Source organism: Podarcis erhardii (genome assembly GCF_964252035.2).
Source record: "Podarcis erhardii genome assembly, chromosome: 6".
NCBI classification, from domain to species: Eukaryota; Metazoa; Chordata; class Lepidosauria; order Squamata; family Lacertidae; genus Podarcis; species Podarcis erhardii.
In genome coordinates this window covers 46,907,351-46,933,051 of record NC_138510.1, presented here as the reverse complement: position 1 = coordinate 46,933,051, position 25,701 = coordinate 46,907,351, and the positions used below count along the sequence as shown (strand labels likewise).

At 43.3% G+C, this 25,701-nt stretch overlaps 1 protein-coding gene and 1 long non-coding RNA gene across 3 annotated transcripts; one reads left to right on the top strand and one right to left on the bottom strand.

Annotated features, from left to right (window-relative positions):
• Positions 1-943: 943 nt before the first annotated feature.
• On the bottom strand, positions 944-23,768 carry IP6K3 (inositol hexakisphosphate kinase 3). Of its 2 annotated transcripts, XM_081866755.1 has the most exons (6): positions 23,609-23,768; positions 17,247-17,655; positions 6,093-6,303; positions 4,681-4,859; positions 3,448-3,623; positions 944-2,953 (listed from the first exon to the last, which is right to left on the bottom strand). In XM_081866755.1, exons 2-6 carry the CDS (start codon positions 17,443-17,445, stop codon positions 2,486-2,488), a joined length of 1,233 nt encoding a protein of 410 aa, XP_081722881.1. In that variant the 5' UTR covers positions 17,446-17,655; positions 23,609-23,768; the 3' UTR covers positions 944-2,485. The 2 variants fall into 2 exon arrangements, with proteins under 2 accessions (XP_081722881.1, XP_081722882.1); XM_081866756.1 differs by lacking the exons at positions 17,247-17,655; positions 23,609-23,768 and adding an exon at positions 7,613-7,718.
• On the top strand, positions 11,799-17,065 carry LOC309344409. Its single transcript, XR_014157709.1, has 3 exons — positions 11,799-11,913; positions 12,248-12,444; positions 15,862-17,065. It is a non-coding gene; the product is annotated as an uncharacterized lncRNA (long non-coding RNA).
• Positions 23,769-25,701: the final 1,933 nt, after the last annotated feature.

Below are 25,701 nucleotides of genomic sequence, written 5' to 3'. Positions count from 1 at the left end.
AGCACACGGAACGCCCTTTACCTTCCCACTGGTAAGCGGGCCCTATTTATCTACTTGCACCCGGGGGTGCTTTCGAACTGCTAGGTTGGCAGGCGCTGGGACCGAACGACGGGAGCACACCCCGCAGCGGGGATTCGAACCGCCGACCATGCGATCGGCAAGTCCTAGGCGCTGAGGTTTTACCCACAGCACCACCCGCTAACTTAAGTGCATGGATTTCAGTGGGTTTACTCTGCAAATAAAACATTTTAAATGTGTTGTAAAGTGCAATATACAAGTGTGACACTAGATGGGGACACTGAGCTATGCAAAATTCAATTTATTTTTCAAAACATTTTTTAAAAAAGCATTTTCACAGCTTTTTAAAATGTGTATGCAGATTCCATATGACTGCTCTGAGTACTACATTGCCAGATGGCACCTGTAGCTTTTAAGTCCCCACAATACTCTTGGTTAATTTTGCAGCAACAAAAATGGCTATCCCTCTGGAAACTTCGATTTGCATTAATTACTTTTTGAAGGGGTGGGGAAGAGTGATTCTTTTTTCTTTTTCTTTTTACATGTAACAAGGATTTGAATTCTATGAGAAGTGCAAATGAAGACAACAGCTATTTGTGCCTGGAGACTTTGACAGCTCAAATGCTTCTGCTCTGGATGCTCGCTGTCAGTTGCATGTTAGCAATATTTGGTATTGTGAACTACTTCTTTTAGCAATTTCCTGCAGCTGGGGAGCAGTCTAAGCGGAGCATGTACTGGGCCTAATGATTTAATCTTCCTGTCACAATCCACGGCTATTTGCAAGCCACAGGCAACACATAGGCAGCAAAAGGATTTCCCTGGAGACCTGAAATTTAAACGAGGGGAAACGATGATTTTTACAGCAATTATGCAAATGCCAACAGATCTTTAAGAAACAGCAGAAAGGAAACACAGACTTAACCAGTTTGTTACACGGCCTATGCAATTTATTTACAGTTTGACATTCCCATTTTGGGCTTCTCTCTATTTAAACATATTCTAACAGTTTCCCCATGTGACATAAGACACAGGAAGGAATCGATTATTTGGTGGTTCCATATTCACAAAGATTCACAAAGTCTGTAAACATTTTGTCAAGTTTTGTCGGCGCGCACACACATGCACAGAAATGTAACACAAAACATCTAGATGACACTTGGGCCCTAACAGGGGCAGAGGAAGGGGGCCGGGGGCAGACCGCCTCAAGTGTCATCACTGAGGGGGGTGACATTCGACTTGGCGGCCACCCGTGACTCCCAAGCCTACCCCGAGCCGTCGGGGGAAGGGGCGGAGGTGCGCTGCCTTGCTAGCGGCCTTCCTCCTTCGTTTTGACAACTTGGGGGAGGTTTGGGAGTTGCGTTTGGGCGGTGCGCCATTGCCCCCTGCTACCAGGCTGCTTTCTGGGGGGGGGGGAGCCTCCCCCAAGCTGGCAAAAGGAAGAGGGAAGGGAGGAAGGCTCCTGGCAAAGTGGCGCGGCTCCCTTCTCCCCCTGTAAGCAGCCCGCTGTGGGTGGCTCGCTCCACCCCCCATGGGCGTCTCTCCCCTTGAGATGCTTGCCCCGCCCCCATGGGCCTGCCCCCAGGTGCCCCCAGGTGCCCAGCATGTGTGCCGCTCTGGTGGCCGGAGCAGCTAGCTCCACCTCTGGGCCCTAACCCTGATATCTGTGCACGCATGTCTTCAAGGCCTGTCTAATTCCTCAGGTGACGTCTCTCCAATATAAAAAGCCATGACATGAATTCATTTATGACTGTTATTCCACAGATTTTGCACCCTCTCCGTAACAACCCTTCTAGCTCTTCCATCAGAGAACCTTGGAAAGCACTGCCTTATTCCAGGAGGGGCTATCTCGCCCCTGCCTGCTTCTGCGCCTGCTTTTTATTGCTTTACTCACTCACTCCTTTCGGCTGACACATAGATTCCTTGGAGAATACTCCCCCCCCACACACACTCTGGTATGGAATATAAAGAATCAAGGAATTGATCTACAGCCCATTTTTAAAGTGCCAGAGTTTGGTGGCGGCTGAGCCTGTGGAGCATGGTTGCCATATGATTGAAAGTCCTTGGCCCATCAAACAGTGAATTAAAATGTAAAGCTGGAGGTTTTTAAGGACTTGCTAAACTATCTACACCACCCTTTTCATGAGCACAGCATGTGTTTGGCCTCTGTCGACCTTGCAAGTCTAAATGGTACTTTATGAACAAGTCCTAAAATGATTTTCAAGTAACATTTCCTTCTAGCTGAGAATGGACAACGTTAAAGAAGGGCAATAACCTTCTTATGGATCGCAGGTATGATGGATTCTGTGTAATCCACAGTAGCATTTAGTATCTTCAGAGTTTTTCCTAATATGCCATGAGTTCACCCCCTGAAAACTCTGGCTGTGACATAGTTGCTGGGAGAGCCATTGCTCTGAAGTACGGGGTGTGCCTTTTACAACCACAAGGTCTCTCAGTAGTTCAGTCGTTGTCATTCTCCCACAGAGATACTCTGAAAAGTTTTTATTAGGTTTTCTAGACCAAAAATGTAGCCATGATCTGGTCCCTCATAGATGGTGTGATTAAACCTAGAGCCTTTGTTGGTTGTATGAGCAAAGTCTATCATACGGACATCCACTTTGGGGTGGCTGTTTCCATGTGGAACAGAGCAGCTAGTATGCTGACAGTGTCCCTGAGGGTGATTGTCTGAAGGCGTTGCTTTCTCCAGTCCCTCATAGTTTATGAGAAGCGAGCTGGAGTAGAACCGGTAAGAGTTCTGCTTTTTGATGATTGACAGCAGAGCCTTCAACTGAGACACGATGGGTTCCACAAGATCTGTTCGGAGGTGATTCCCATTATGAAGGAACTGCAAGAGGGCTTGCCTGAAGCCGTCTGGTGAGAGTTTTCGCCCATAGTACTTATCTTTGCAGAGATATTGAACAGTGTCTGCCTGGTAGACCTTGGGGAAAAAGAACAAAGGACAACACATTAGACGTTTGAGAAGTTATTTTCGATAGGCTGTTCTTATTTTTAGGGTGTTACAGGAATCTTAATTGTTTTAGCAACAACAGCTACTCTGAGGGGATTTTGTTATTGGTTTTCAACAACATGAGGACTGTACTCTGTTTTTGCATAAAGAAGTAGGAAGTGTTTTTTTTTTTAAAGCTATAATATTTAGGAGGTATCTTTCACCTTTCTATGCCAGACAACCTTCACAAATCAACAAATATTTCAGGTTTATTATCTCAATTTTTTTTTTTTTACAAAGGAAATAGTCAGGCTAAAGCTGAGCTGTAAAATCAATAATGTTATTTTTTCTAACACTACATTCTCAGTTGGTATATATTATAGTTTCATTCCAATCCCTATTTCTTTGTTGAAGAATGTACTCTCTGATGACACACCTCTGTGCTTCTTTTCTTATTCTGAAACACTAGAATGAACTGTTCTTACCTGCATCCCACAAATACGGGCTCCAAGGGATGCTGATGTGCTCTGTTCACACTTCTTTATTTGGCGTGCTTTTTTCTCTTCTGATGCATCATCACCATGCTGTCTGGTTCCCATCTTTAAGTCCAGAATGCAAGGGCATTTATATTTGGATACCACATTTTCAAGCAACAAAAATTCTGGACACATGAGTTAAGGAAATCAATTTTTTTACTTAGGTTTACAACTGTAGCAAAACTTTGCAGTCCACCTGCGCTAGCTCCCCTGACCAGCTTTTGTTTCCATCTCAACTCATTTATCCTGGGGGTGTTCTACTGCCTCTGAGCTGTCCATCATTTTCAGTCACTGCTAAAGGCTGGTGGAGGCTTTCCAGGTATAAAGGACACCAACCAATGCATAAAGGTTGCTAGGAAGTTCTTATTACATGATTGGGCTTTGAGATGTGTATCAGGAGCTGGGTCTTACATGACTTCAGACAGATTTTTGTGCATGTAGACTCTTTTTTTTTCCTTTTTCACTGAGTGACATAAAGTGGAGCTGAAAGGAAAATCAGAGCAAATCCACACTGCTTAAAACTTCCCTTTGAAACTTTTACATTTGAATGCATAGCTTTTAAATATTGTCGAAGTGATATTAGAGGAGTGCAAAACTCAGGTTTTCATATTTTGAAACTCAGCTTCCTATACATGAAATAAAACAGTGAAGCTAAAAATCTATGAGATGCAATTCTCCTCCCTCCAATTTTGTGAACATGGCACATTGTGACAGAGAACTTCTGTTATAAGGTGGACTAGAAATAATATAAATAAACATTTATTTGCATTTTTTCGATTTATTGTTTCAGTATTTTTGAGACAAGGTTCATACAGAGCTTGGGAATGTGGGCAAAATCCAGCATATATTAGTTGTGACTAACACTGTGATACTTGCCTGCTTGTAAGTATGTCTCATTGAGTTCCATGCACTTACTTCCAAGTAAGTGTTCCAGCCCTAGTCCCACTGAAACAAATACCATTACTTATTATGACTAAACTGTATGGGATTGTTCCTTATGTATTTCTATTTTATTCAGTACTGCTAGAGCCTAAAATTAGAACAAGTTATCCACAATATATATATGTATGTTGAAATGCTCATCTATTATTAAAAGTGAAAGGGATACTGGGAGTTCTGCATTGCAACCTTGGGATTATAAAAATAAAATAAAATGTAGAAAAACAGCTAGGAAAAAGATACGATGAAGTTTGTTCTCATTATACTTCGAAGACATGCGGTTTAGATGCTGTTTATGGCAGTACAGTCCCCAGGGATTATAGCTGTTCTTTTCTGGCTGGTTCCCATTGGCATCCTCCATAATTGAAGACACGTCTCTGTGGTACTGAAGGTCTGTCTGTAATACCGCTTTCCCCTGGCAGCTACGCACATTGCAAAAGAAAAAGAAAAAGGAGGGGGGATATGATTAGCCTACTATCTAGAAGTAATAGCCTATCATCTGACCCTAAACATGTTTGCGGGTACCGTATTTTTTGCTCTATAAGACTCACTTTTTTCCTCCTAAAAAGCAAGGGGAAATGTGTGTGCGTCTTATGGAGCGAACAGGAAGAGGAATTGCTGCTTTCACTGCGCAGCGATCCCTCTTGCTGTTCTGGCTTCTGAGATTCAGATTCTTGTTTTCCTCCTCCAAAAACTAGGTGCGTCTTGTGGTCTGGTGCGTCTTATAGAGTGAAAAATACGGTAACTCACAGGGGTTACGTTCTGGAGATGGCATGTATACACAAAAGCATGCATAGTCCAAGCAACCCTTTGGAACTGCCACATGGGCAATCTCACCTTATGGAGATGGCATGCTGGTCTTACCTCCCACCCTCCCAGCAAGGCTTTTAAGCTCTCCACCTTGCCCCAGGGTCTCTCAAGTGGATTTTTATATGCACTGGGAAAACCCTGCACAGAAAGAGCTCTGAAGCTCTCTGTGTTCCATGCATTTGATTTGTGTGATTTCGACCGGTTTGTTTGCAATCATGCAAAGTTGAAATTGTGTAAGTTCAACATGCGTAAGTGCCAGTGACACCAGTAAAACTTAGTGCATATTTCTAAGCCTGGCTGGAATGTGTCCTTGAACTCTGATGATGCCTCTTGCATGTCTGCATAGAGAATAAAAAGGTGTGTGCAGAAACTACCCAACAAAGGTAACATATATGTTACCATATATACCATTGCCGTGTCCAATTTTCCCTCTGGCCCCAACCACTACTGCCATGGAAGGTTGCCCAGACAGGAATGCAGCCCTCAGACAACATGGTTCTTCATTCCTGGTTTAGTTTATGAGGGAAGGAAATATGGCCCCTTACTGAAGCCAAGTGCACTAACTTCTGTTCAACATGTGATGCTTTAAACAAGGACTTTGCCACTGAAAAGAGTTACTTCCCTCGGTGTGAAAGCTGAATGCGTTTCCAATTGCTCTCAGTGCTTTTGCATCCCTTGGGATAGACTAATGTTATGTGCAGTTCCTATTTCCATGTGGAATTCCTATTTCTTGAGCTACCCTTGAGGATGAGGACAACCTGAGTTCAACCCAGGTGTGTTCACTGCTGCTTTGTGAAGCAGGGGAATTGCACAGGTGCATGTTTAGCTGGAGGTGGGCTCCTTACCTGTCCTTGGCAGTGTTTGTGAGTGGGCCATGATTCCATTTGACAAACGTGTGGTCACCACTGCTGGTGTTTGCCTGGTTGAGCTTCTGCCAAATTGTCATTGAAGACTCCTTGGAGGCATTGTCCAGGGAACTGCGGTTATCTGTTTGTGGGCAGGCTATGAGGCTCAAATTGCCCATGCTGTCCTTCTTGAGGTGTACAGAAACAATACCTTTAAAGGAAAGACAAAAGTGAAAATGTGAGAGATATAAGTTCAGTATATTGGTGCTGGGAGGAGCAAAAAAAGTTCACAATTAAGCACTTTTAACGAGACAGTCAGTCACCGTTCCAATTTACTTCCGCTGAGAACCTCTGCAAATATTGGTTTCCTCCAAATTACTTAGGGTGGAATTCACCTAATAAACCCCATTTGCACAACAGGGATTCGCCTCCCCCAATGGACCCCCCCCCCAAATTAGCTCTGGAGAAGTCAGGGGAACCCCTAATAATGTGAGGTGGGGTGAGGGGGGTTGTTCCATCTGGCAAGCTGAAATGCTTGTGCATATGTAACATTCATCACAATGCAATGTTGGATCCCACCCTTTGTTTGTGAATTTGGTTAGTATGCTATAGATAATTTGTGAAGCCATTACCTACGTTTGGTTAGGGAAAATATGAAATTACTGTGGTTTCTTGGGATGCTATCATACAATCACAGAATTGTAGAGTTGGAAGGGACCACAAGGGTCAAAAAAATGCAGGAATCTTTTGCCCACAGTGGGGCTCAAACTCAGGACACTGAGATTAAGAATCTCATGCTCTACCAGCTGAGCTGTCCCAGCAGTATTGTGTGAAGCACACTTAGCTTTGGAGGTCACCTGGGCCTCTAGCAACAAAGATGGATCCAGAAGCACTCTCAGACTATGAACCTGCTCTTTGTGGGGAGTGTGGCTATATTGTGTGAAGAGAACTTACGAAAGCATTTGTAGTTGCTTAGGAAGCTACAGACAGTTCTTAGCTAGTTCTATTTAGATCTTTGACTTTCAGGAGTCAAGCATGTTCCCTGGCATGCATCAGAAAACAGTACTTGACCTCTCTGAAATGCCTTTTCCTTTCATCTCCATTCCAACACTGTACTTCATATGAAATCTATCCTATAAACTGGAGCGTGGGGCAAATGACCTAAAGTGCAGCATGGGTGTGTGTGTGTGAGAAGTGAGTGCTGAACCCTCCCCTAACCTGAAGCTGCTTTCCCTATCTCTGCCTCTCTCAGTGGAAGTTACATCCAGTATTTCCACTGGGGGAAATGGCTAGGGGAGGTGTTTTAAGAGAATAAAGTATGAGTTCAGTGTTCTCTTCCTGCACTTCAAATTGATCCCAGCTCCCGCTTTACAGGAATTCAGCAACAGTTTGATTTTAAGGCATGGCTCTCCTGCCATACACAACTTTACTTCACTGTTAGTAACTGTTCCTGTGCAGAACCCAAACCTTTAAATAAGACAATCAGATAAAAAACCAGTTCCTGAAACCAGGAAACTAACAAGCGTTCTTAAAGCTTTATTGTGTCCCGTCACCCCGACCTCTGCTGCCCTCTCATCTGTAACTGGGACTAAAGCAGTGGTAAGTGGTCTTATTATCTACCCTTTCGCCTTTCCTTTATATATGAGATCTGCTGCTTTGCATGTTCTAGAATAGCACAGGCCCTTACCCACGTTGCTCAGATTTCACATGTGTGGCAATAGGTATTGCCCTAAAATAAAACACCATGGAAAACGAAAGCAAGGTCTGGCATACTTAAGACAGCGGATCTTGTTGTCGGCATATTTTAGAGCAGGATATTCCAAGCAGGAACAAGTGTGACGGTATCGTACCAAAATAGCCCTCATTATTGTTCATTTGTTTATTTGGGTTTTAACTTGCCATGTCCCAAAGGCTAAACGCTCAGAATAGTCCATGGGCAGAATGTCTGTTCTTATCCCTGATCCTTAAACCCATGAGAGCCATTGTGGTGTAGTGGTTAGATTGCTGGAGACCAGAGTTCAAATCCTCACTTGGCCATGAAGTTCCCTGACCAGTCGCTGCCTTTAAACCTTGGTGGTCCTCAGAGGGTTGTTGCGAGGATTAAATGAGGAGGGGGTAGAACCATGTATGCCACCTGGAGCTCCTTGGATAAAAGATGGCATATAAATGCAATAATAATAATTAACAACAGTAATAATAGTTTGGGAGAGCAGTAGTTCCAAATTAGTTGTCTGCTACACCTGTGATGCTTCAGCTGAGGTTTTTGTTGTTGTAAAAAGAAACAAACAGATGCTGTATCGATGTGGTTTTTGAAATGCATGCTTGCACAATTGAAAAGCTGCCTTGCACTAACTGCAGAGTGGCAGAGTACTTTCAAGATCCCTGCCCCAAAAACTGCATCTACATTTTCTTTTTGTTTTATCTAGCGCCATTCAGAAACAACATAAGCCAAAATGACATGTTCTTTCCTCAAGGAAAAACAAGGGTGATAAAGCAAGAGAAAGAGGGAAGAAAGAGAAGAGGCTCATCTAACAAGGGCTGGTTGTAGAGATCAGATAAATTCCAGCCCAAATGCCTTTTCTCCCACTCTCCCCCCCCCCTTGGAGGGTAGAACTTCAGGTTTGCAAGTGGTGCTGTACCAGAAGAATTGTGGCTTGTATGAATGGATAAACCTTCAATATCCTACATCCAAATTGGGGCTGTGAGGCAACCACCTGGAGAGCCTTCCCATACTGTGAAAATCAGGACTAAGGTATAGGATTAAGCCATGGGTTGTGACAAGGCAGCCCCAAAGAGAGAGTCCCTGCACCAAACTTGCACCCTGTATTTCAGTGAAGTTCCTTCCTGCTGACTTTAATGGGACTCACATGGCTGAAGCGCCAGATGGGTAACCTTTTATATATTTACTCCACTCCCAATAAAGCCTGAGTGATCACACTTGCAGCCCAGAACATCTCAAATGACAGATTGCTTTCGGGCATGGCTTGCAGAGGAGGCAGCTTTGACCTTTGGAAGAAAGGCCAGCGGCAGTTGTCCCTCTTCCTTCAGGCACAGCTTTTCATCCCCAGCTCCGACTTCCGCACTGCGGGGGCCAGCTGAAGAGTCTTTTGCATAGCGACTGCCCTTTGAGGATTAGTTAGGACTCCTCTGGGCCATGTGAGCTGCTCACAGCAGTGCCCAGAGGCCTCCAAATCTTCTGGTGGGAACTCGGAACAGAGCAGGGTTGCCAACTGATGTCCCTCTGCCCTGCAGCTGTGTGTTGGCAGCCATTTTACAGAAGTTGCTCCACATATTAGCCCCTTCCACAGATACCGAGTGTGGGAGATTTGATGAAGCATGAGGACCTGGTTTTCTTCTCTATTCCAAAACCTGGAGATAGCCAACACCCCCGATTCTGTCAATATTTGATGAGTGGCAGAGGAATCCAAACCTGGCCAAGCAGTGGTGAGATATGATGGAGGAACAGAGCCTGGATGGCGCCTGACGCCATCAAAGGGCAACAGTGAGTCTGGCTAAGGATGCAGCAGATCCTGAGGCTGCTCAGTAGCTCACCTGCCCCTCAATGCCCCATTTTGGGGCTTTCCCTAAGCTGCCAGAAGCTGGAAGCCCACCGGCAGAACTTTCACCTGCCTGCGGCTTCAGCAGACAGAGCTCTCTTTGCACATGCTAGCAGAGCTATTGTGGGCTGGGTGGATGGAGACTTCTACCCCATCCAATATCCTCCTCCAGCAGGGCAGATTGAGGGTTTGGATTGCACCCTAAATGTATTTTTGTAGGTAATCTCCTGCACCATTAACTCCAGGAGCTGTTATCTGTCCACTGTCTTACAGGGGGGGAAATGCTCATAAAGCACAGCATCTTTTTACTCTACTAACCTAGTTCTGCATGTATTTCACATTCAAGATGCTTCCCTAGCCTGACTCAGATATCCTAAGCAGCTGTTGTCTCTTGGTGATCAGCATTAAGACTCTTGGGGCCCCCCTCTTTTTCACAGCTGCTCAAAATATAAGACCAGCACAGATATATGGCTGTGCTTGAATGGCTGCTCCCATAGCAGATAGCTTCTGTGCTGCAGAGTTAAACCAAAAGCAGAGACAGAAGTACTGAAAGGTCTCTTATTTTCAGCAGAATTGGCCAGTGTTGGACAATCTGAGATCAGTATGATTTCCACCTCTTGATTATGGGGTGTTGGGAATGCTGAACTAACATGCTCTCAGCATGCATAAATTCTTGGTCCTGACTCTGGCTATATACCTTAAGAGGTGTGTGTGGGGGAACACCAGATCTATTTTTGTTCATGAATCAATTAGTGTTTTTTTTGTGTGTGTCTGTGTGTGTTTGCCAAACAAGGAGGAGGGAATAGACACTGAATGGCTGCATAACGTAACACTTATTTTGTCCAAGACCAAGAAGTCTTAAACATAACCTAAAACTCATGCACCAAAACAGAATCAGAAATTTTGGAAGGGATCTGAAGGACCATGCAGTCTAATGGACCTTTGCAGGCAAAGCATCCTATTCTGTAGGCATATGTAATGAATGCCAGCTCAATTCTTCTTGAAAATCTCTGAAGGAGAGGTTCTGTACTCTACCTATACTTGTTAAACTTTTTTCCCAATGATCAATAAGCTAGTGGCAAAACCCTGACATTTCCAAAGTGAGTTGATCTTTCATAGGTTAAGGCAGCAGTGAGGGAGCCACTTCCCTATAGTTTATTTCCATGTCTCAACAGTTACATTTGGAGGTTTGGGACCAATTGGTTGGGACCCACACTTTTTGCAAATACAACCTATTTCTCTTGACCTGATGCAATTGGTGTATACTAATTGGAATGGCCAACCAGTATTTTTATGGCAAAGCTCAGTCGAAGAATGGGCTAGAGAATTAATTGTCACATATTTCAGAGAAGGGGGGCACGCGCATGTTAATCTGTTGCAACAAAACTAGCCAAGAGTTTCGTGGCACCTCATTTCACTGGTATGTGCAACATACGATCAAAAAAACCACCAGCACATGTAACTTGGTTTCAGTGCATGAGCTTCTGCAATGGGCTTTGCTACAGTTTAGAATATATCACCGAAGGGGCAAAAGCTGTTACCAGATTTCTACATCCTGAAGGCTTGGTTTAGCCTTCATTTTGGTACCCCTGGTGATTCAGTTGGGGTATGTGTATAGCAAATTAGTCAGGCAGAGAGTATTTATAGAAGGTATCAGCATGCTAGAAGCATCTCAGCAATTCTCAGAAGCTGTTTTGCTATGTAGCTCCCTAGCTCCATTCTTGTGTGTATATTTTTAAATTAATAGGCACATTTATTTACTGCCATGTGCAATATGAATCTGGGCAGAACCTGGCCTGAAAAACAAATCTGTAGTTTCACAGTAGTTCTCAGCAGGCAGCTTTGGGAAAGAGAGAGAGAGAGAGAGAAGCAAACTTGTCTCAAGGTCATTTTTTCCTGTTGGAAATGCATAAAAGGAGCTGTCGTCTCTGTAAACAGGTACTGCAATTCTATGCATGTTTACTCTGAAGTAAGTCCCACTGAACTCCTAAGTACATATGGTTGCAGCCTAGATTGTAGCAATAGTCAAGCAAAGTTTTGCAAAATGGCATTCTTACGCAATGGTCCCTAGGCCTCTGTGAAGCCTTCAGGGTGTATAAAAATAGAACCAAGGTCCAGCCACACTGGTGAATCCAAGCCAGAGAGCGCACAGGTATTCCCTTTGACATTTAGGCTACCATTTTGCCTAATGGAAAAGAGCAGAGCCAAGATATTTCGCTGTCTGAGGCTGAACTGCTAATGGCACCCCCTCTCTCCACATTAAGGTAAATAATAATGAAAGCTGGCCAAGTGTTTTTGGCAGCTGAGGCAGGAAATCCCAAAAGTGCCTCTCCCTGGAAGTAAAATATACAATTAAAATTTAAAAATTTTCTGCACAGTATCTTGTATTAATTTTAGAATTATTAGTACCTTACCTTTTTTATACCATTTAAAAATAATTATTGTATATATCTCATTGTTGTTGTTTTTTAATAAATATCAACATTGTTTTAAACTACACATTTAATATTATACTTAACAAATTTTATTGTGTTTTATGTGCTTTGTTTCCTTTTTATCTTCTCTACTGGGCATTGACCAAAATATTTATATCTGAAGCATCTAACTGACGGCAGACCTACTCAGGAGTAAACAATCCTGCCTGCCATTTCAAGCAGCAGGCTGGGTGCAACCCATCCTGGGAGCAGACTTGCACTGTGAAAATTCCTCTACCTTCCCTGCCTCCTCCAACTCTAGAGATGGGGAATGTCAGCATGCAGACAGCAGCACAAGAATACCCTGGCTGGAACAATAAGGTACAAACTACAGAAAGAGACCGAGACAAGACAAAAATCTGCAGAGGGGTCTTGATCCTCAGACAACGTTCATGGCTTCGTCACTGGAATTGTGGAGATGTAAAATTGTTTTTAAAGTAAAGAGATACATCTCGAGGCTGTTTCTCAAATGGCCATTGAGGGAGCATTAGTTGCCTTTACTGGGTCATGAATAGGGAACACCTCGCATATCCAAGACAAAACATTGGCAAGAGGCTGAGCTAAAAGAGAAGCCTTAAAATGCAGGTGCTCTCTCTAAAACCTCTATATGTTATGCTGCCATGGAAATCTGCCAGCCCAGGGCATGAGGGAAATGCTTTTTATCTTGCCTCAGAGAGAGAGAAAGGTGGAGGCATAAGGAGTTTGGGCTGGGGCAGCGTTGTCTTCTGTTGCTTTACTTACAGTCACTAGGGGGAAGTTAATTAACAACAGTGGAGGAAGTGTGTGAGCTGAACTGCTTTTAACGAGATTTAGAAAAAATAATGGGAGTGAGCGAAATATTAACTTTTTGGTTAAGGCAGGCAGCAAAGCGTTTGATAGAAGAATATCAGTTTAAGAGCCTCTTATCCCATAATACATATTGATAGTTCACTTCCCTGATCCTATTTTGAAAATGTATTGATTACAAGCTCTTTTAGATCTTTAAGGCTCTCTCTTCTTTCACAGATGTTTCATTTGAAATACATTTTATCGCCTGTCTGTGTAGATTAGAGTAACAAAATTTTGTTTTTAGATTTTAAGAAGCATGCTTCTAGATTCCTAATTTGTTTCTTTTTAATCTCTTAGCTATGTATAAGTGTCTCTATGCTTTCCTAAGTACTTATAGGCCTCCCAATAGCCTGGTTCTCGGGGCAGCTTGTAATAGAATTAAAAACAAGCTAAAATTTCATACATTTGAATAAAACACGTGGGACCAGTAATAGGGACTCAGAAACTAGCTGATTAAAAATCCCAGGAAAATGTCTTTGCTTGGCACCAAAAATTCAGTGCAGTTAAACTCATCCAGTTTATGAATTGCTTCACACAGGAAAAGTCCCAAAGCAATTTACAACAACAACCCTATAAAATCCTTTAAAGCAAAACAAACACACTAACATGTTCATCCACAGAAAACAAAGAACATAAAATCAGCCATGAAGCCCATGTAAGGATGAACACCGAAAACCAGGTCACAGCTAAAAATCAGAAAAGATACCAAGGTTGGCATTTCACAGCTAGGGTACCACCATTGAAAAAGCACTTTCCCCAGTAAAAAACCACTGTCCCTCACTCAGTAGGGGCATCTGGAGAAGGCCCTTCAAAGAGAATTTTAAGGTTTGGGTAGCTTCAAGTGGTGATGGACAATTCTTCAGGTACCCTGGTCCCAAACTGTGTAATACTTTCAAAGGTCAACACTGCCATTTTTAATTGGTCTCAGAAACAGATTGGGAGCCAGTGAGGACAGGGAAGCACAGGTGTGAAATGCTCATATACACTTTTTCCTGTATACATGGGCGTAGCCGGGATTTATGTTGGGAGGGGGCAGGCTTCATCTTAGAGGGGGCAGAACCTCAGTTAAGTATTGGCTATGCCCATGCCTGTATATATTTGAGGTCCTCTTCAGAGGCCCAGTTCTGAGCGCCCCCACCCAGTGAAGTGAGGGAGAGGGGTCTTTTCAGGCACGAACCCCTAGCTATGGAATCGCCTCCCCTGAGAACTTTGCCTGGTGCCTTTTTAATAGTCTTTTCAGCATCAGATGAACAACTTTTCCTTCTCCCAGGCTTTTTAAGAGGTCAGAACTTTCCCCACCTGGCACTTTAGAGCAAGCATTACTGTTTGGTGAGCTGAGAGATAGTGGAATTTGCCTTCTGGAGCATGCGCTACCTCTCTGGGAGAGAGGAGATGACGTCAGCTCTAGACACATGATCCCCAGTGCCAGTTAGATTCAGACAAGATGCCTGGTGTCCTGTATCTTGGCTCACCTTACAATGTGACTTAGGAGAGCAGGAAATGGGCAAAGATCAATGCTGAGTGTTAATGTTGTTTAGACTGATGATGATTCCATCTGCCTGCCCTGCCCCCATGACTTTGCTTTCTAAGACCTTGGATTTCACATCTAAACAAGCACAGCCTTCCAGCAAGTTGCTAATGGAGAGGAGGGGAGATCCCACATTCACCTTTGGTTAATGATAAATACCATGTACAGTGGCAGTGGTACCTTGGGTTAAGAACTTAATTCGTTCTGGAGGTCCGTTCTTAACCTGAAACTGTTCTTAACCTGAGGTACCACTTTAGCTAATGGGGCCTCCCGCTGCCGCTGCACGATTTCTGTTCTCATCTTGAAGCAAAGTTCTTAACCTGAGGTACTATTTCTGGGTTAGCGGAGTCTGTAACCTGAAGCGTCTGTAACCTGAAGCGTCTGTAACCCGAGGTACCACTGGAGTATTTTAAAGCTTTACATCACATACATAGGGTTGTATCCAATGCTAGTCCTACTCAGAGCAGACCTTAGTTGCATGCAATCCATTATTATCAGTAATCCTGACAACAACCCCATGTTGCAGGCTGGGAGGAGGAGTAGCTAAATCTGACAGTGGTTGACCTGCCTAAGACCACCTAGTGAGCTAATAGAAGAGGCGTCATTTGGCCTTCCCAGGTCATGCTCTTCTTAGTCACAGAAGTGCACCAGCTTATTTGAGTACAGCAACATGAATATATTAACCTTATGCAAGAAGACTTCACTGATTTGGGGGCTTCCTGCCAAGAAGAGGGACTGTCAAACAAGCACCTGTTTCTCTCTAAACCAATTCAAGGTGGCAGCCTAGCTCCGTAGGGAAACCCTTGGGGTCTCATTAAAGAAAAAGATCAAATTATTGCTGAGCAAGAGGATGGAAGTGCTTCTGGAATGGTCTCAGTGTGCTTGATGAAAGGTCTGTGCCAGATCACAAAGAAATGGCAATATAACAGTGTAACTGCATAAGAACACTACAGTGGTACCTCAGTTTACGAACTTAATCCGTTCCGGAAGTCCGTTCTTAAACTGAGGTGCACTTTCCCTAATGAGGCCTCCCGCAGCCGGTGCCCTTCCACCGTTCGGATTCCGTTCTTAGACCAAGGTAAAGTTCTCAAACCAAGACACTAATTCCGGTTTTGTGGAGTTTGTAAACCAAATCGTTCTTAAACCGAGGTATCATGGTATTCAGAAGAAAGGGATGGACAATTAAAATTGAAACCTTAAGAACAAACCAACCCACCATTGTCAACAAGTAGCACTCATTGTCAGAATTAAAACTAAAAGTGCATGTATACTGAAGGGTTGGGGTGGCTAGTAGCTGTTGCTGTTGCAGTTTCGAAGACATTTTATCAACAAATAGTGTGTCTATTAATGCTCAGCTATAGGCCTGTTTTTCTCATTCTCAGATGCAGTCTCATTATGGGAGGTGAAATGTGCACAGATGGCCTCCTCAAATGGAAATAAACACCATGAATCCCAGGAAGTATTACTTACAAACAGACATTGCAACAAGTGAGATATTTGCAGTGTCAACAGGGAAATTCTAAATGAGGAGGACACCAGAGGCCTCGCCTCTCAGTTGTAAATGGGTTTCTCCTTCTCTTCCTGTTTCTGTATCTTTGAAAGGAGCTTGATCCAGCCCCCTTGTCTTCCATCCTCTTTCCCTCCTGTTTTTTCATGTGTCGTTCCCAGATGTACCTGTGAAGTTTCCTGACCATCTGAGATTGCAATCCTGACCACAACCTTTTTGGGGGCTTGAAGATGTTTGTTCGCACAAAGGCACAGCTAGCCTAAAAGTAATATGGGTTGTAGCCTGACCTGATAAAACAGCAATGGGAAAACTGTGTCTATCCAAATGCTGCTGGACTACAACTCCCATCATCCTTGACCATTGGTCAGAGGGCTACAAGTTTTCACCCCTGCTGTACAAAAAGTTGGCAACATTTTATAATGGTGAAGTCACCTCTTCTTGCTTTCACCTTCACAGCTTAATCATGGTTTTTGTTTTCAAATCAGATGGAAACTGGTTTAAGAGAAAGTGCACCAATCAGCAGTACTTCTCAGTAAACTAGAGGATATAGTTGGATGGTGGCTAATGTCACATATACATGGCTTCAAACACCAGCAGCGGGAGCCCATTGGAGTCACAGTAAACAGTAATGCGTACACAACCCTAGCCTGACGAATGTTAGATCTAGCCCCATGTTTTCACTTGTGTATCAAATTTCATTTTCCTTCACAAGCAGCAAACAACAACTGGCCTACATATTTTGGCTACTTTTCAGCAGCAAATAATTTCTCCATGGCACAGGTGTTTTTGTACTGCAGAAAGCAATCTTGTAATTGTAGACCGAGCAGTTTCTAGTTCTGCTTGCACAATGTCTTCGGCTACAGGCTGTGACTGTGAGATTGACGCAGGCACAGCACTGATAGTGGAGTACTGAGCACTGACAATCCTGTAACCCTGATCAGACGGCAGTAAAAATTATTAGTGGTCTGATCTGCATGGGGAAGAAGGGGATGGCAAACCTCCCTCACCAAAATGCATTATTGGCAAAGTCCATCACCACTGTTGCTGTTCCTCCCACCACACTCTTTTCTTTCAGCTTTGGTAACCTATGATGAGGAACCACAGATGGCACCTCTCTGGGAACCATGCAATAAACACCAATCACTGAATGCAAACCCTCTTTCTTGCATTAACGTTGAATCTTGCGGCCTGATTTCAATTATGTTTACTCAGCATTCAAAGGGACCTACTTTCCAGTAGATGCTGGGGTCTTGAGCCTACCTTTGTACTGAGGTGTGAATCGTTTCATTGCTGCAGGGAGAGTTTCATAGAACCACTGCTCCTGGGAGACGAGGGGTTTGCAGACAGTGTAGTCATCATACTTCATCATGCTCATGTGGCCTCCAACCTGGTGGATAAATGGCTCCAGCACAATCCATTTTCTAGAATCCCCAAGGTCCAGATTATTCTGCACCACCATGGTGCAGCAGAGGCACTGGAGCACCTCTCTGTGTGTCTCTGCCCGTCTCTCTTAGATGCTAAGCCACGAATGGAGAAACAACCCGACTTTCGTTCTCTCTAGCTGGGAATAGAAGATGGCTTGAGGCTCTTCACGCCAGCAAGTGAGCTCAGTTCTAAAGCGCCTGTGCCTTCGGGCTGCTGAGTAATCCTCTGAGAACTTTTCTGTAACCTAAAACATAAATTAAGCAGGTCAGAAAACGGGAACAAATTGCTTCCTCGCTCCCTATTCTCCACCATCCAGTGCAATTCCCATAAAGGTCAGACACTTCACAAGCATTATATGTGCTGATTTCTGGGCTAAGGGAAGGCTATATAGCCAGGAAATGAATGCATATTCCACATAACACACTTTTAGAGACATAGTTACGGACTGCGTTCCAAGGCCTGAGGTATGTATCCAAGGTGGACCCAATTTAGATTGCATGGATAAGGTTGGCAGAGCAGAAAGGTAAGGAAACATGACCTAGGAGAGCTATCAGGTTAATGTGGCTCCCCTGAAAGCAGCTAGATCAGGGCATTCCTACTGCCAGCTAACATAAAGTTATTAATAAGCACCTTCTCTCTCCTTATGGGGACTCCTGGTTGGGAGAACAATCTCCACTTGCTTACCGGGGAGCTGCTAATGAGCTTTTCTACTTTGTCTCTGGGACCCCAGGATCAGGACGTCCCCTGCCAATAAAGTGGCACATTGGGGAACCCACATAGGACATTCCTCACCCACTAACATCTTGGCATCAACAAAAGTGTTTTTTGCCTTTCCCTCATGGAATCACTTCACCTCCCCACACCCACATCTTCCCGAAAGAAACCTCAGATCAGGATGTTCCACATCTCCTAACACTACGACACAGGGAAAGGTTTCCTTTTTCCTTGTAAAGTCACAGGACAGTACTTTTCTTTATTTTTAACCTCCTCCTGCAAGGACAATATATTTATATATGCCCTGATGTGACTTCGTGAGGCAAGGGGGAAAGGAAAATGTTTGCTGATGTCTTTTTATTGACTGGTGTGGTATGTCCTGATTTGAGTTTTGTTAATAGAAAAACTGAGGAGGGCACACACAGAGAGAGGTGGACTGTCTGTCTTCCCTTGCTCTCAAGGCACCCTCCCAAGATACAGCAGCAGTGACTAGAGGATGTTCTTGGCTGTTCTTCCATGAGATTGCTCACCAACTTATTCTATGCAAGCTCCAGGACAGACAGTTATGCAACAGGTGAAGGTGGAGCTGGTGCCACAAGAGGCACTGAACCCACTATCCTTGCTGTCCGTTGAGCCACTGTCAAAGGTGAAAGAGCCCTGTTGGGTTGACTAGTTGGCAACCCACTCATGTATCTTTTCCATTCGAGATCTGGTTCATGTTGGATGCTGCTCAACAGATGCTTTGACTTTGTCTCTCGTGTTGTTTCTTCATTGTTTGGGATTTATCAGAATCCTGTACTGACAACCAATATGATCTGGCTACACCTGGTCTTAGGGTGGGACTTGGAGCGGTGCAGGCAAGGAGCTTGCTGGATTCAGGGCTAGTGGCACCTCCACTGTCCACTGACTCAGGTAGAGGTTCTCTTGGCATTGTTCCACCAGCACCAAAAAATGGTGTATAGGAATACTTTGCTCATGTCATAAAACATCCTCCCACTTTGGGAACAATTTTGATTTATTTTTTTTCAGATTTAATATTTACCTGCTTCTTGAAAACATTAACTACCCTACACATGTCTATATGTTTAGATCCATCAGGTGTTATAAAGTGTTCTGTTTTAAAGTCAAGAAAGAAGCAAATGTGTCACCCAAACAGTAATGGAAAAATATATATACTAACTTTAGCCAGTAGAGGGCAAGGATGTACGCAACTGGTTCTGTACAATCGGCCTTAAATATCAGGCACAGGGGCAGATCCATACAGTGAAATCTAGTAAAATACATTGGGGCTTCTAAGAAAACAGGATGAGGGTTGGGGTGCAATACTGCCATTTTAAAATGTATTATAATATATTTATTGCATCCTGATCTTTATTTGTATTTGTACTTTAAAATGTCTGCAAATCACTCGTGCAAAATGTTATGTGGTATAGACATTTTCCAAATAAATGAATTTGAGCCTGACAAACTGAAAGAAAGTCCCACTGAAATAAAGAAGAGTTTTTTTCCCCCAATTAGATATGCTGATTTAAAATATCACCGCCTGATCCTTTTAGACTTGGCCATTAAGTAGACATGGTTTCTATCCTCCCAGAGGTTGCAGACACAGATAGAATAGAAATTTGGCATATTCAATCAAAATGCAAACAATCGCCCAAAGCTATTAATCACACACAAAATGGCTAAAGCTTGAAATAATTTAAGTGGCTAAAATATATACTTTTATAATCCACACGTAGTCCCTAAAGATGTCAATATGCTTATCTTAAAAGCATTGAGAGTTGGGCTTCCACAAGCCTTACAAAATCACTTTATACAACAAAATAGTGCCTCTGGGACTCCTCAGATCCATTTCTACTTTTCCATGCACTTAAAATACGGAATTTACCACCATAGAATGTGGTGGTGGCCACCAATTTAGACAATGGCTTTAAATGAAGATTACACAAATCTATTGAGGATTAAGCAACCCATGGCTAGTCAGGATGCCTATACAGTATATCATTCTCTGCTGTCAGAAGTAGCAGGCCTCTGAATGCCAGTTGCTGGGGCTCCACAGCAGGACTTTTGTGGACTACCTGTGGGCACCTGGCTGGCCACTGTGGGAAAGAGGATGCTAGACTAGAGAGACCTTTGCTCTGATCCAGTGGGGCTTTTCTTCTGTTCTTACTGAGTTCCAAAATTAATTGTTACATCAGTGGCTGGATGGGACACCATGGGCGGCTTCACCAAGAGGCAGTAAGCTAATCAGCCAGTTTAGCCTATCGTACTCTTATGAGTTTGGGTGGGAGGAACTAGGTTGTATGCAAGATCCTTCTAACGCCTGGAACCAGCAAGTGTTAGAACATAAGCCAGGCTATGTTGAGGAGATTGCTTGGGTGATGGACCATTAAGAGAACAAAGGAAAGAGAAGTGCAGCACAAAAGGAAGCCCTTAGTGAATGGCCCCATCCTTTCCCAGCCCATAAGAGCTGCAGCCTCTATCGCCTCTGAATACCAGTTATAGGAGTCACGAGTGGGGAGAGGACTCAGGTCCTGTTTGCAGGCTTTCCCATTGGATGGGCTAGATGGGCTTTGGTCTGATTCAGCAGGGCTTTATAATGTTCTTAACACATTGATAATGGCCCTTCCCACTTGTACCATTACAGCCCATTAGGGAAATTTGCTCCTAGCTGATGAACTAAGCAAGCCACTAGCCACATATTGTAGCAAGGCACTTATTCCAAATCAAAAAACTGCAAGCAAAGGAAGCCATTTCAGAACGAAGCAAGGAGGACTGTAATGGGCAAAGTAAGTTGCCATGAGTACCGTGGCAAATGCAGGGTTATTTTTTTTGGTGAACAGCAGGGTGTTAAAGCAGTGGTCTTCGTTGCTGCTAGGTGGCACAAATAGTTACACATCCAACTTTGTAGTCATATATGTATATTAAGACTTGAAAGCAAACGTTAGTTAGCCTATTCCCAAAGGCCAGATTTGCAGCAGAATTGAGAGTGCAGAGTAAATGGAGCCCCTTTGGTAGTCCTAAAAATAGCCAACTGATTTAAATCTGCTCCCCCCATTGTGTAATTCAGTCTCTCATTGCAGCCTGAGACATTTCAGACAGACAGACAGACACGTCTCTCTGTTGCTTTGTTGAAAGATTGCCCTAGTATCCGATTGAAAGCCTCCTGCAGATATTGGGGAAAGATTTGGTTGACTTCAGCTAGCTCTTTGCTTATTTCCATACAGACATTTCATGCACAAAGACGGGATGTGTAGCATTAGTCCTCAGTGTATTTCTAAATCTACTTTGGCTCCTTTTCCTTCATCTGAAAGAATAACTGTCTTGGGTGACAGAGTGCTGAAAATGAAAAGCTTCATTCTCTGTGAGGAGTCAAGTTCCAGCACCAAGGCCATAAATCCTTGTGTGCACAGACTCTGAGCCCTTTTAATCTTGTATTTCCTTTCCTGAAAGAATATGATGTTCATAAAGTTTATGTCTGGTCCCAGCATCCCTCATGTACAAGAAGCAAAGATACAGTTTGCTTCACTGAAGGATTTATATGGTTGCTCTGCAAAGCTGGAGGATTGCAGACAGCAAGGATGGGAGAGGCATTAGCCAGGATTGATATGCTGCTAAAATGCTGCATCTCTTTGCCTGTGATTGCTTGGGCATTTGGGATAATGGAGGAACTGCTGTTGCTTTGGCAGGTGGTTTGTGTACCTTTAGTAAATTTTCTGTAGCTGTCCCTCGGTCTCCCCCCTGCCATAAGATATATCTGAGTAAGTGCCAATATTTTGGGGTGGGTGGCTATAAAAGCTTCCCCCCACTTCCTGCACTATAGTTGGCAACTTCTAGCTACCTTCATAAAAATGCCTTTGGCTTTCAGTTTTTTCATTTCAATATGGATCTAGGCCAGTTTGGCACTAAGTTCTGTGATCACCCTTTGCTAATTTAGGCAAAGGGAGGGTATTTTGCAAATATGCATATAGTACAGAACTACAAATAGGAATCTCCCTTGCTCTAACCTTTAGGGGGCTGAGCATATGGCCTGGAATGAACTCAAAAGGTACTGTGAAGCTGATCTCCAATTGCAAGGCTTTTCTGTGCCTTAGTCTTAATTGACTTTAATATAAGGTTACCAGATTTTTTTTTAATGAATCCGGGAACACTTTTCAATTTCAGTAGGAATGTTAGGATTTTGTCAGGGGACTGATTTATAAATCTGGTGACTGTCCCTGGGAAACGGGGACATCTGATAACCTTACTTTAATAATGCTTGCAATCAGACCAAATTGTGATCTGAATTTGGTGGCAGCACCAGGGTGGGAAAATCACTTTTTAATGGGGGCATAGGAAGGGCAAGAAGTTTGTCCCCAGTGACAGATTTCTGAAAGAGAAAAATATATTTCACTTCAACACTCTGGTGTTAACACATTTTCCTCTGTAGTCAATCATATTGATTTTGAGGAAGCCAATTTTCAAGTAAACATGCTTACAGCTGCAGCTTTATTTTAAATCCCAGTGTAATTAGTATGTGAAAAGTGAGTTTCCTTCAAGTAGTGGTCCGTGGAGAACAAGTAGCAGAGATTAAGTTACTTGTCCGATGTGTGGGTGTGTGCTTCTCCTCTTCCCTCCTCCTCCTCCGCATCTAGCATCAGCTAGGTCTGAAATATTCTGCTATAAACTGGAGGTTACATCATGGGTTTATTGACAGTCAATACAGATTTATTAGGCTAGCTACCTCTCCTGTTGTACTGCAAAACAAATTTGATCTCAAAGGCAGCGGTTTTTTTAACCAGAGAGTAGTGGATTGGTCAAAATGTTCCATCACCAAGAGAGTTTTTTAATGGAATGAACTGGTCACATCATAACAAATACTCCCTCTTTACCACCACAGCAACATTAAGGTTACCCCCTCAGCCTAAGAGTTTAGGGTTTCAGCCAAAGACTGCTATCATACAATCTACTCAGCTGTGTAAGCAGATCTCATGGCCTTGGGCTTAGATCTCAAAGGCCTGCTAGTTAGAGACCCCTCTATAATTTTCAATGGGAATAATACCCTTTTTGTGCATGTTATAATATATTTAAAGAAGACAAGGTCTAATATTCTAAATTCTGTGCACTTAAGATTGAAATACACTTGCAGTTCAGCAAATATTTGGCAGCCTTTTGCCCACTCAGGAGCAATATGGGGATGCTGTAGAAACACTTACGCAGTGGGAACTAGAGAAGAATATTCAGAACGCCCTAAATTCTCTCTAACATGAACAGCAATGCAGTGAACTTTTATAGAACTGAACTTAGTAGATTTCACTTATTCAACCCCCTTGATTCATATTCCATCCTCATTGTCTAAGTCTGACCCTTTCTGATCCAAATGAAGGCTGTATACCCAAGTTTAAAGATCAACCACAACAGTCTATAATTTAAGAGCAAAATCAGAACCTTCCCTCTCTAGAGCTAAAAGAAGACCTTGGTGAATGCACAAAATAGTTACTCACTCAGCTGTTCCTTTGATAATCACCAGTATATGCAAAGGATATGGTGGTTCACAACTATCCCAGATTCATCCGAGATGTTGATCCACTTGGTTTGCTTGCTCTAATGCAGCCTTGCTTGGAAGTCCAGCCTCAGTATGTGAGTTGGGCTGTAAGGGAGGGAAGCGAATTGGAACACAAGGTGTCACCTGATCTTCTTGGAAATTCTTGACAAGCATCTGTTATGTGCAGCCGACAGCTGACGCAACTGGGCTTGGAGGGGGTTAAATGGCGACAAGGAGAAGGAAGAAAAACACTTGTGACATTGATAGGGAAAAACCTGTGACTGTGGGCTGCTTTTAATATTTTGCATTTCCTACAAAGGACACTGCTCTGTCTAAGTCAGTGCTACTCAAAGTGGTTGTCCATGGACTGTTGCCAGTCTGTGAGCCATTGGCTGCTGGTCCATGGCGACTCCACCACAGCCCAAGTTGGGTGGGACACTTCAGGGACCAAATATGGTACTTGTCCCTGGCACATTTTTTTTGGGGGGGGCATATATAGTACTTGTCCCTGGCACATTTTTTTGGGGGGGGGGCATTGCCAGTCTAGGACATCAGACAGCTTGAGAAGCACTGATCTTTGTGACAAAATGAACACTGCATGCAGATCGCCATATACATGTGCTCACATGTATTAGCATTTGCCACAGCTTCTTAACATGTGCACAGCTCATGTGTATGAAATAACATGAAATGGGCATTATGGTCAAACACAATGACCCCCAGGTCCCCCACCGACTGTCATTGTTACTTGGAACTCTTCTATAATTCAAGTGAGCAATATATTTATCGTAATATTCGAATCAGATTAAGGGACATGGAAAAACGAAACATCAAGTCAGCTGTAAATAAAATTTGCTCCCTCAAGTTTTATGGTTTAAATCCAACAGATAACAAGGTCACTTAGATTGCAAAATGAATAATTCTAGTCCAATGCAGGGCCTTTATGTTACCCCATAGCTTTTGTCAAGGGCAGATATTTAAACATCCCCAGAAACGATAGACATTGCAGATGTTTTTTGAACGTGCTAGACACAGTAGAACATATTCTCTTCTACTGTCCATTGTATACCCAGCTATGCAAACACATGCTATCCCCTTTTCTGGGTAGTCTAACATTATAGCACAATGAAAATATATGATTCTATCTGTCTTACATTAACCCAGAAGTAACTGCAAGGGTGGCTGAGTTTTTATCAATAGTATCTCTTAGAGTGGTGAATGGCACTATTTAGCGGGAAGAAACACCAATGAAAATCCTCGTTCTTACATATTTTTACATGGCTGTTTATTTGTATATATGTTAAAAAATTATATATGGGTGTTTTATGATGGCCTTTATTTGTAATGCCTAATAAAGGTTTGGAGAAGAAATAGATTGTCATTGTTACCTAGAACAGCTTGCCTTTGGGGGGAAAGCGAAGCATCTGATGCAGCTCAGAGTTGGTTAATGTAATAACTGCTGAAAGTTGCTGGTACCATCTTAAGTAGATGGATGGATAGGCTTGATTAAAATAGCACAGTCAGAATGAAGGTTCTTGCTCAGTTTCACAGTTGGCATCTCCCAGAATATCCCTTCCTTGCCCCAGGCACAGAAGTGAGATGTGTGTAGTAGCAAGTTGAACGAAAGCAGTAGCTTACACCAGACAGCAAGTGTGATCTGCATGCTTTTAGAAGGGTCAGGCCTTGTCACATGACTTGCTGTGGCTCATTGCCTTTCAAGAGTCTTCTCTGCTCGTCTTGCTGGTTACCCTGAACTTTTCTTCTTTGGACAGAGCTGGTGCTGGCACGCAGATTGAATCTGCCTGACACCCCTCAGATTCCAAATTCAGGAGTCATTGCAAACTTGAATCCTGATACTTGTCCTCCCTACCGCTCTTCCAGCCAGGCATGACTTTCAAGAACATTCTGTGCATTCTAGGTGGCTGCAAATGGTGGATACTGCCCACAGGTTTGGTGGTGCTCAAAACCTACCTTTAACAAACAAATCCAAAGTAAAAACAAAAACCAGACTTCACATTATCACACTCATGTAGTTGAATTAGCACCCTCTAA

What these genes read in the sequence shown, in the direction of transcription:
- IP6K3 (XM_081866755.1), bottom strand. Translation starts at nt 17,445, where the DNA reads ATGGTGGTGCAGAATAATCTGGACCTTGGGGATTCTAGAAAATGGATT. An exon ending in ATTCACACCTCAGTACAAAG is followed by an intron (nt 6,304 to 17,246) that starts GTAGGCTCAAGA and finishes TTTCCTTTAAAG; the next exon opens with GTATTGTTTCTGTACACCTC. An exon ending in ACAAACACTGCCAAGGACAG is followed by an intron (nt 4,860 to 6,092) that starts GTAAGGAGCCCA and finishes CAATGTGCGTAG; the next exon opens with CTGCCAGGGGAAAGCGGTAT.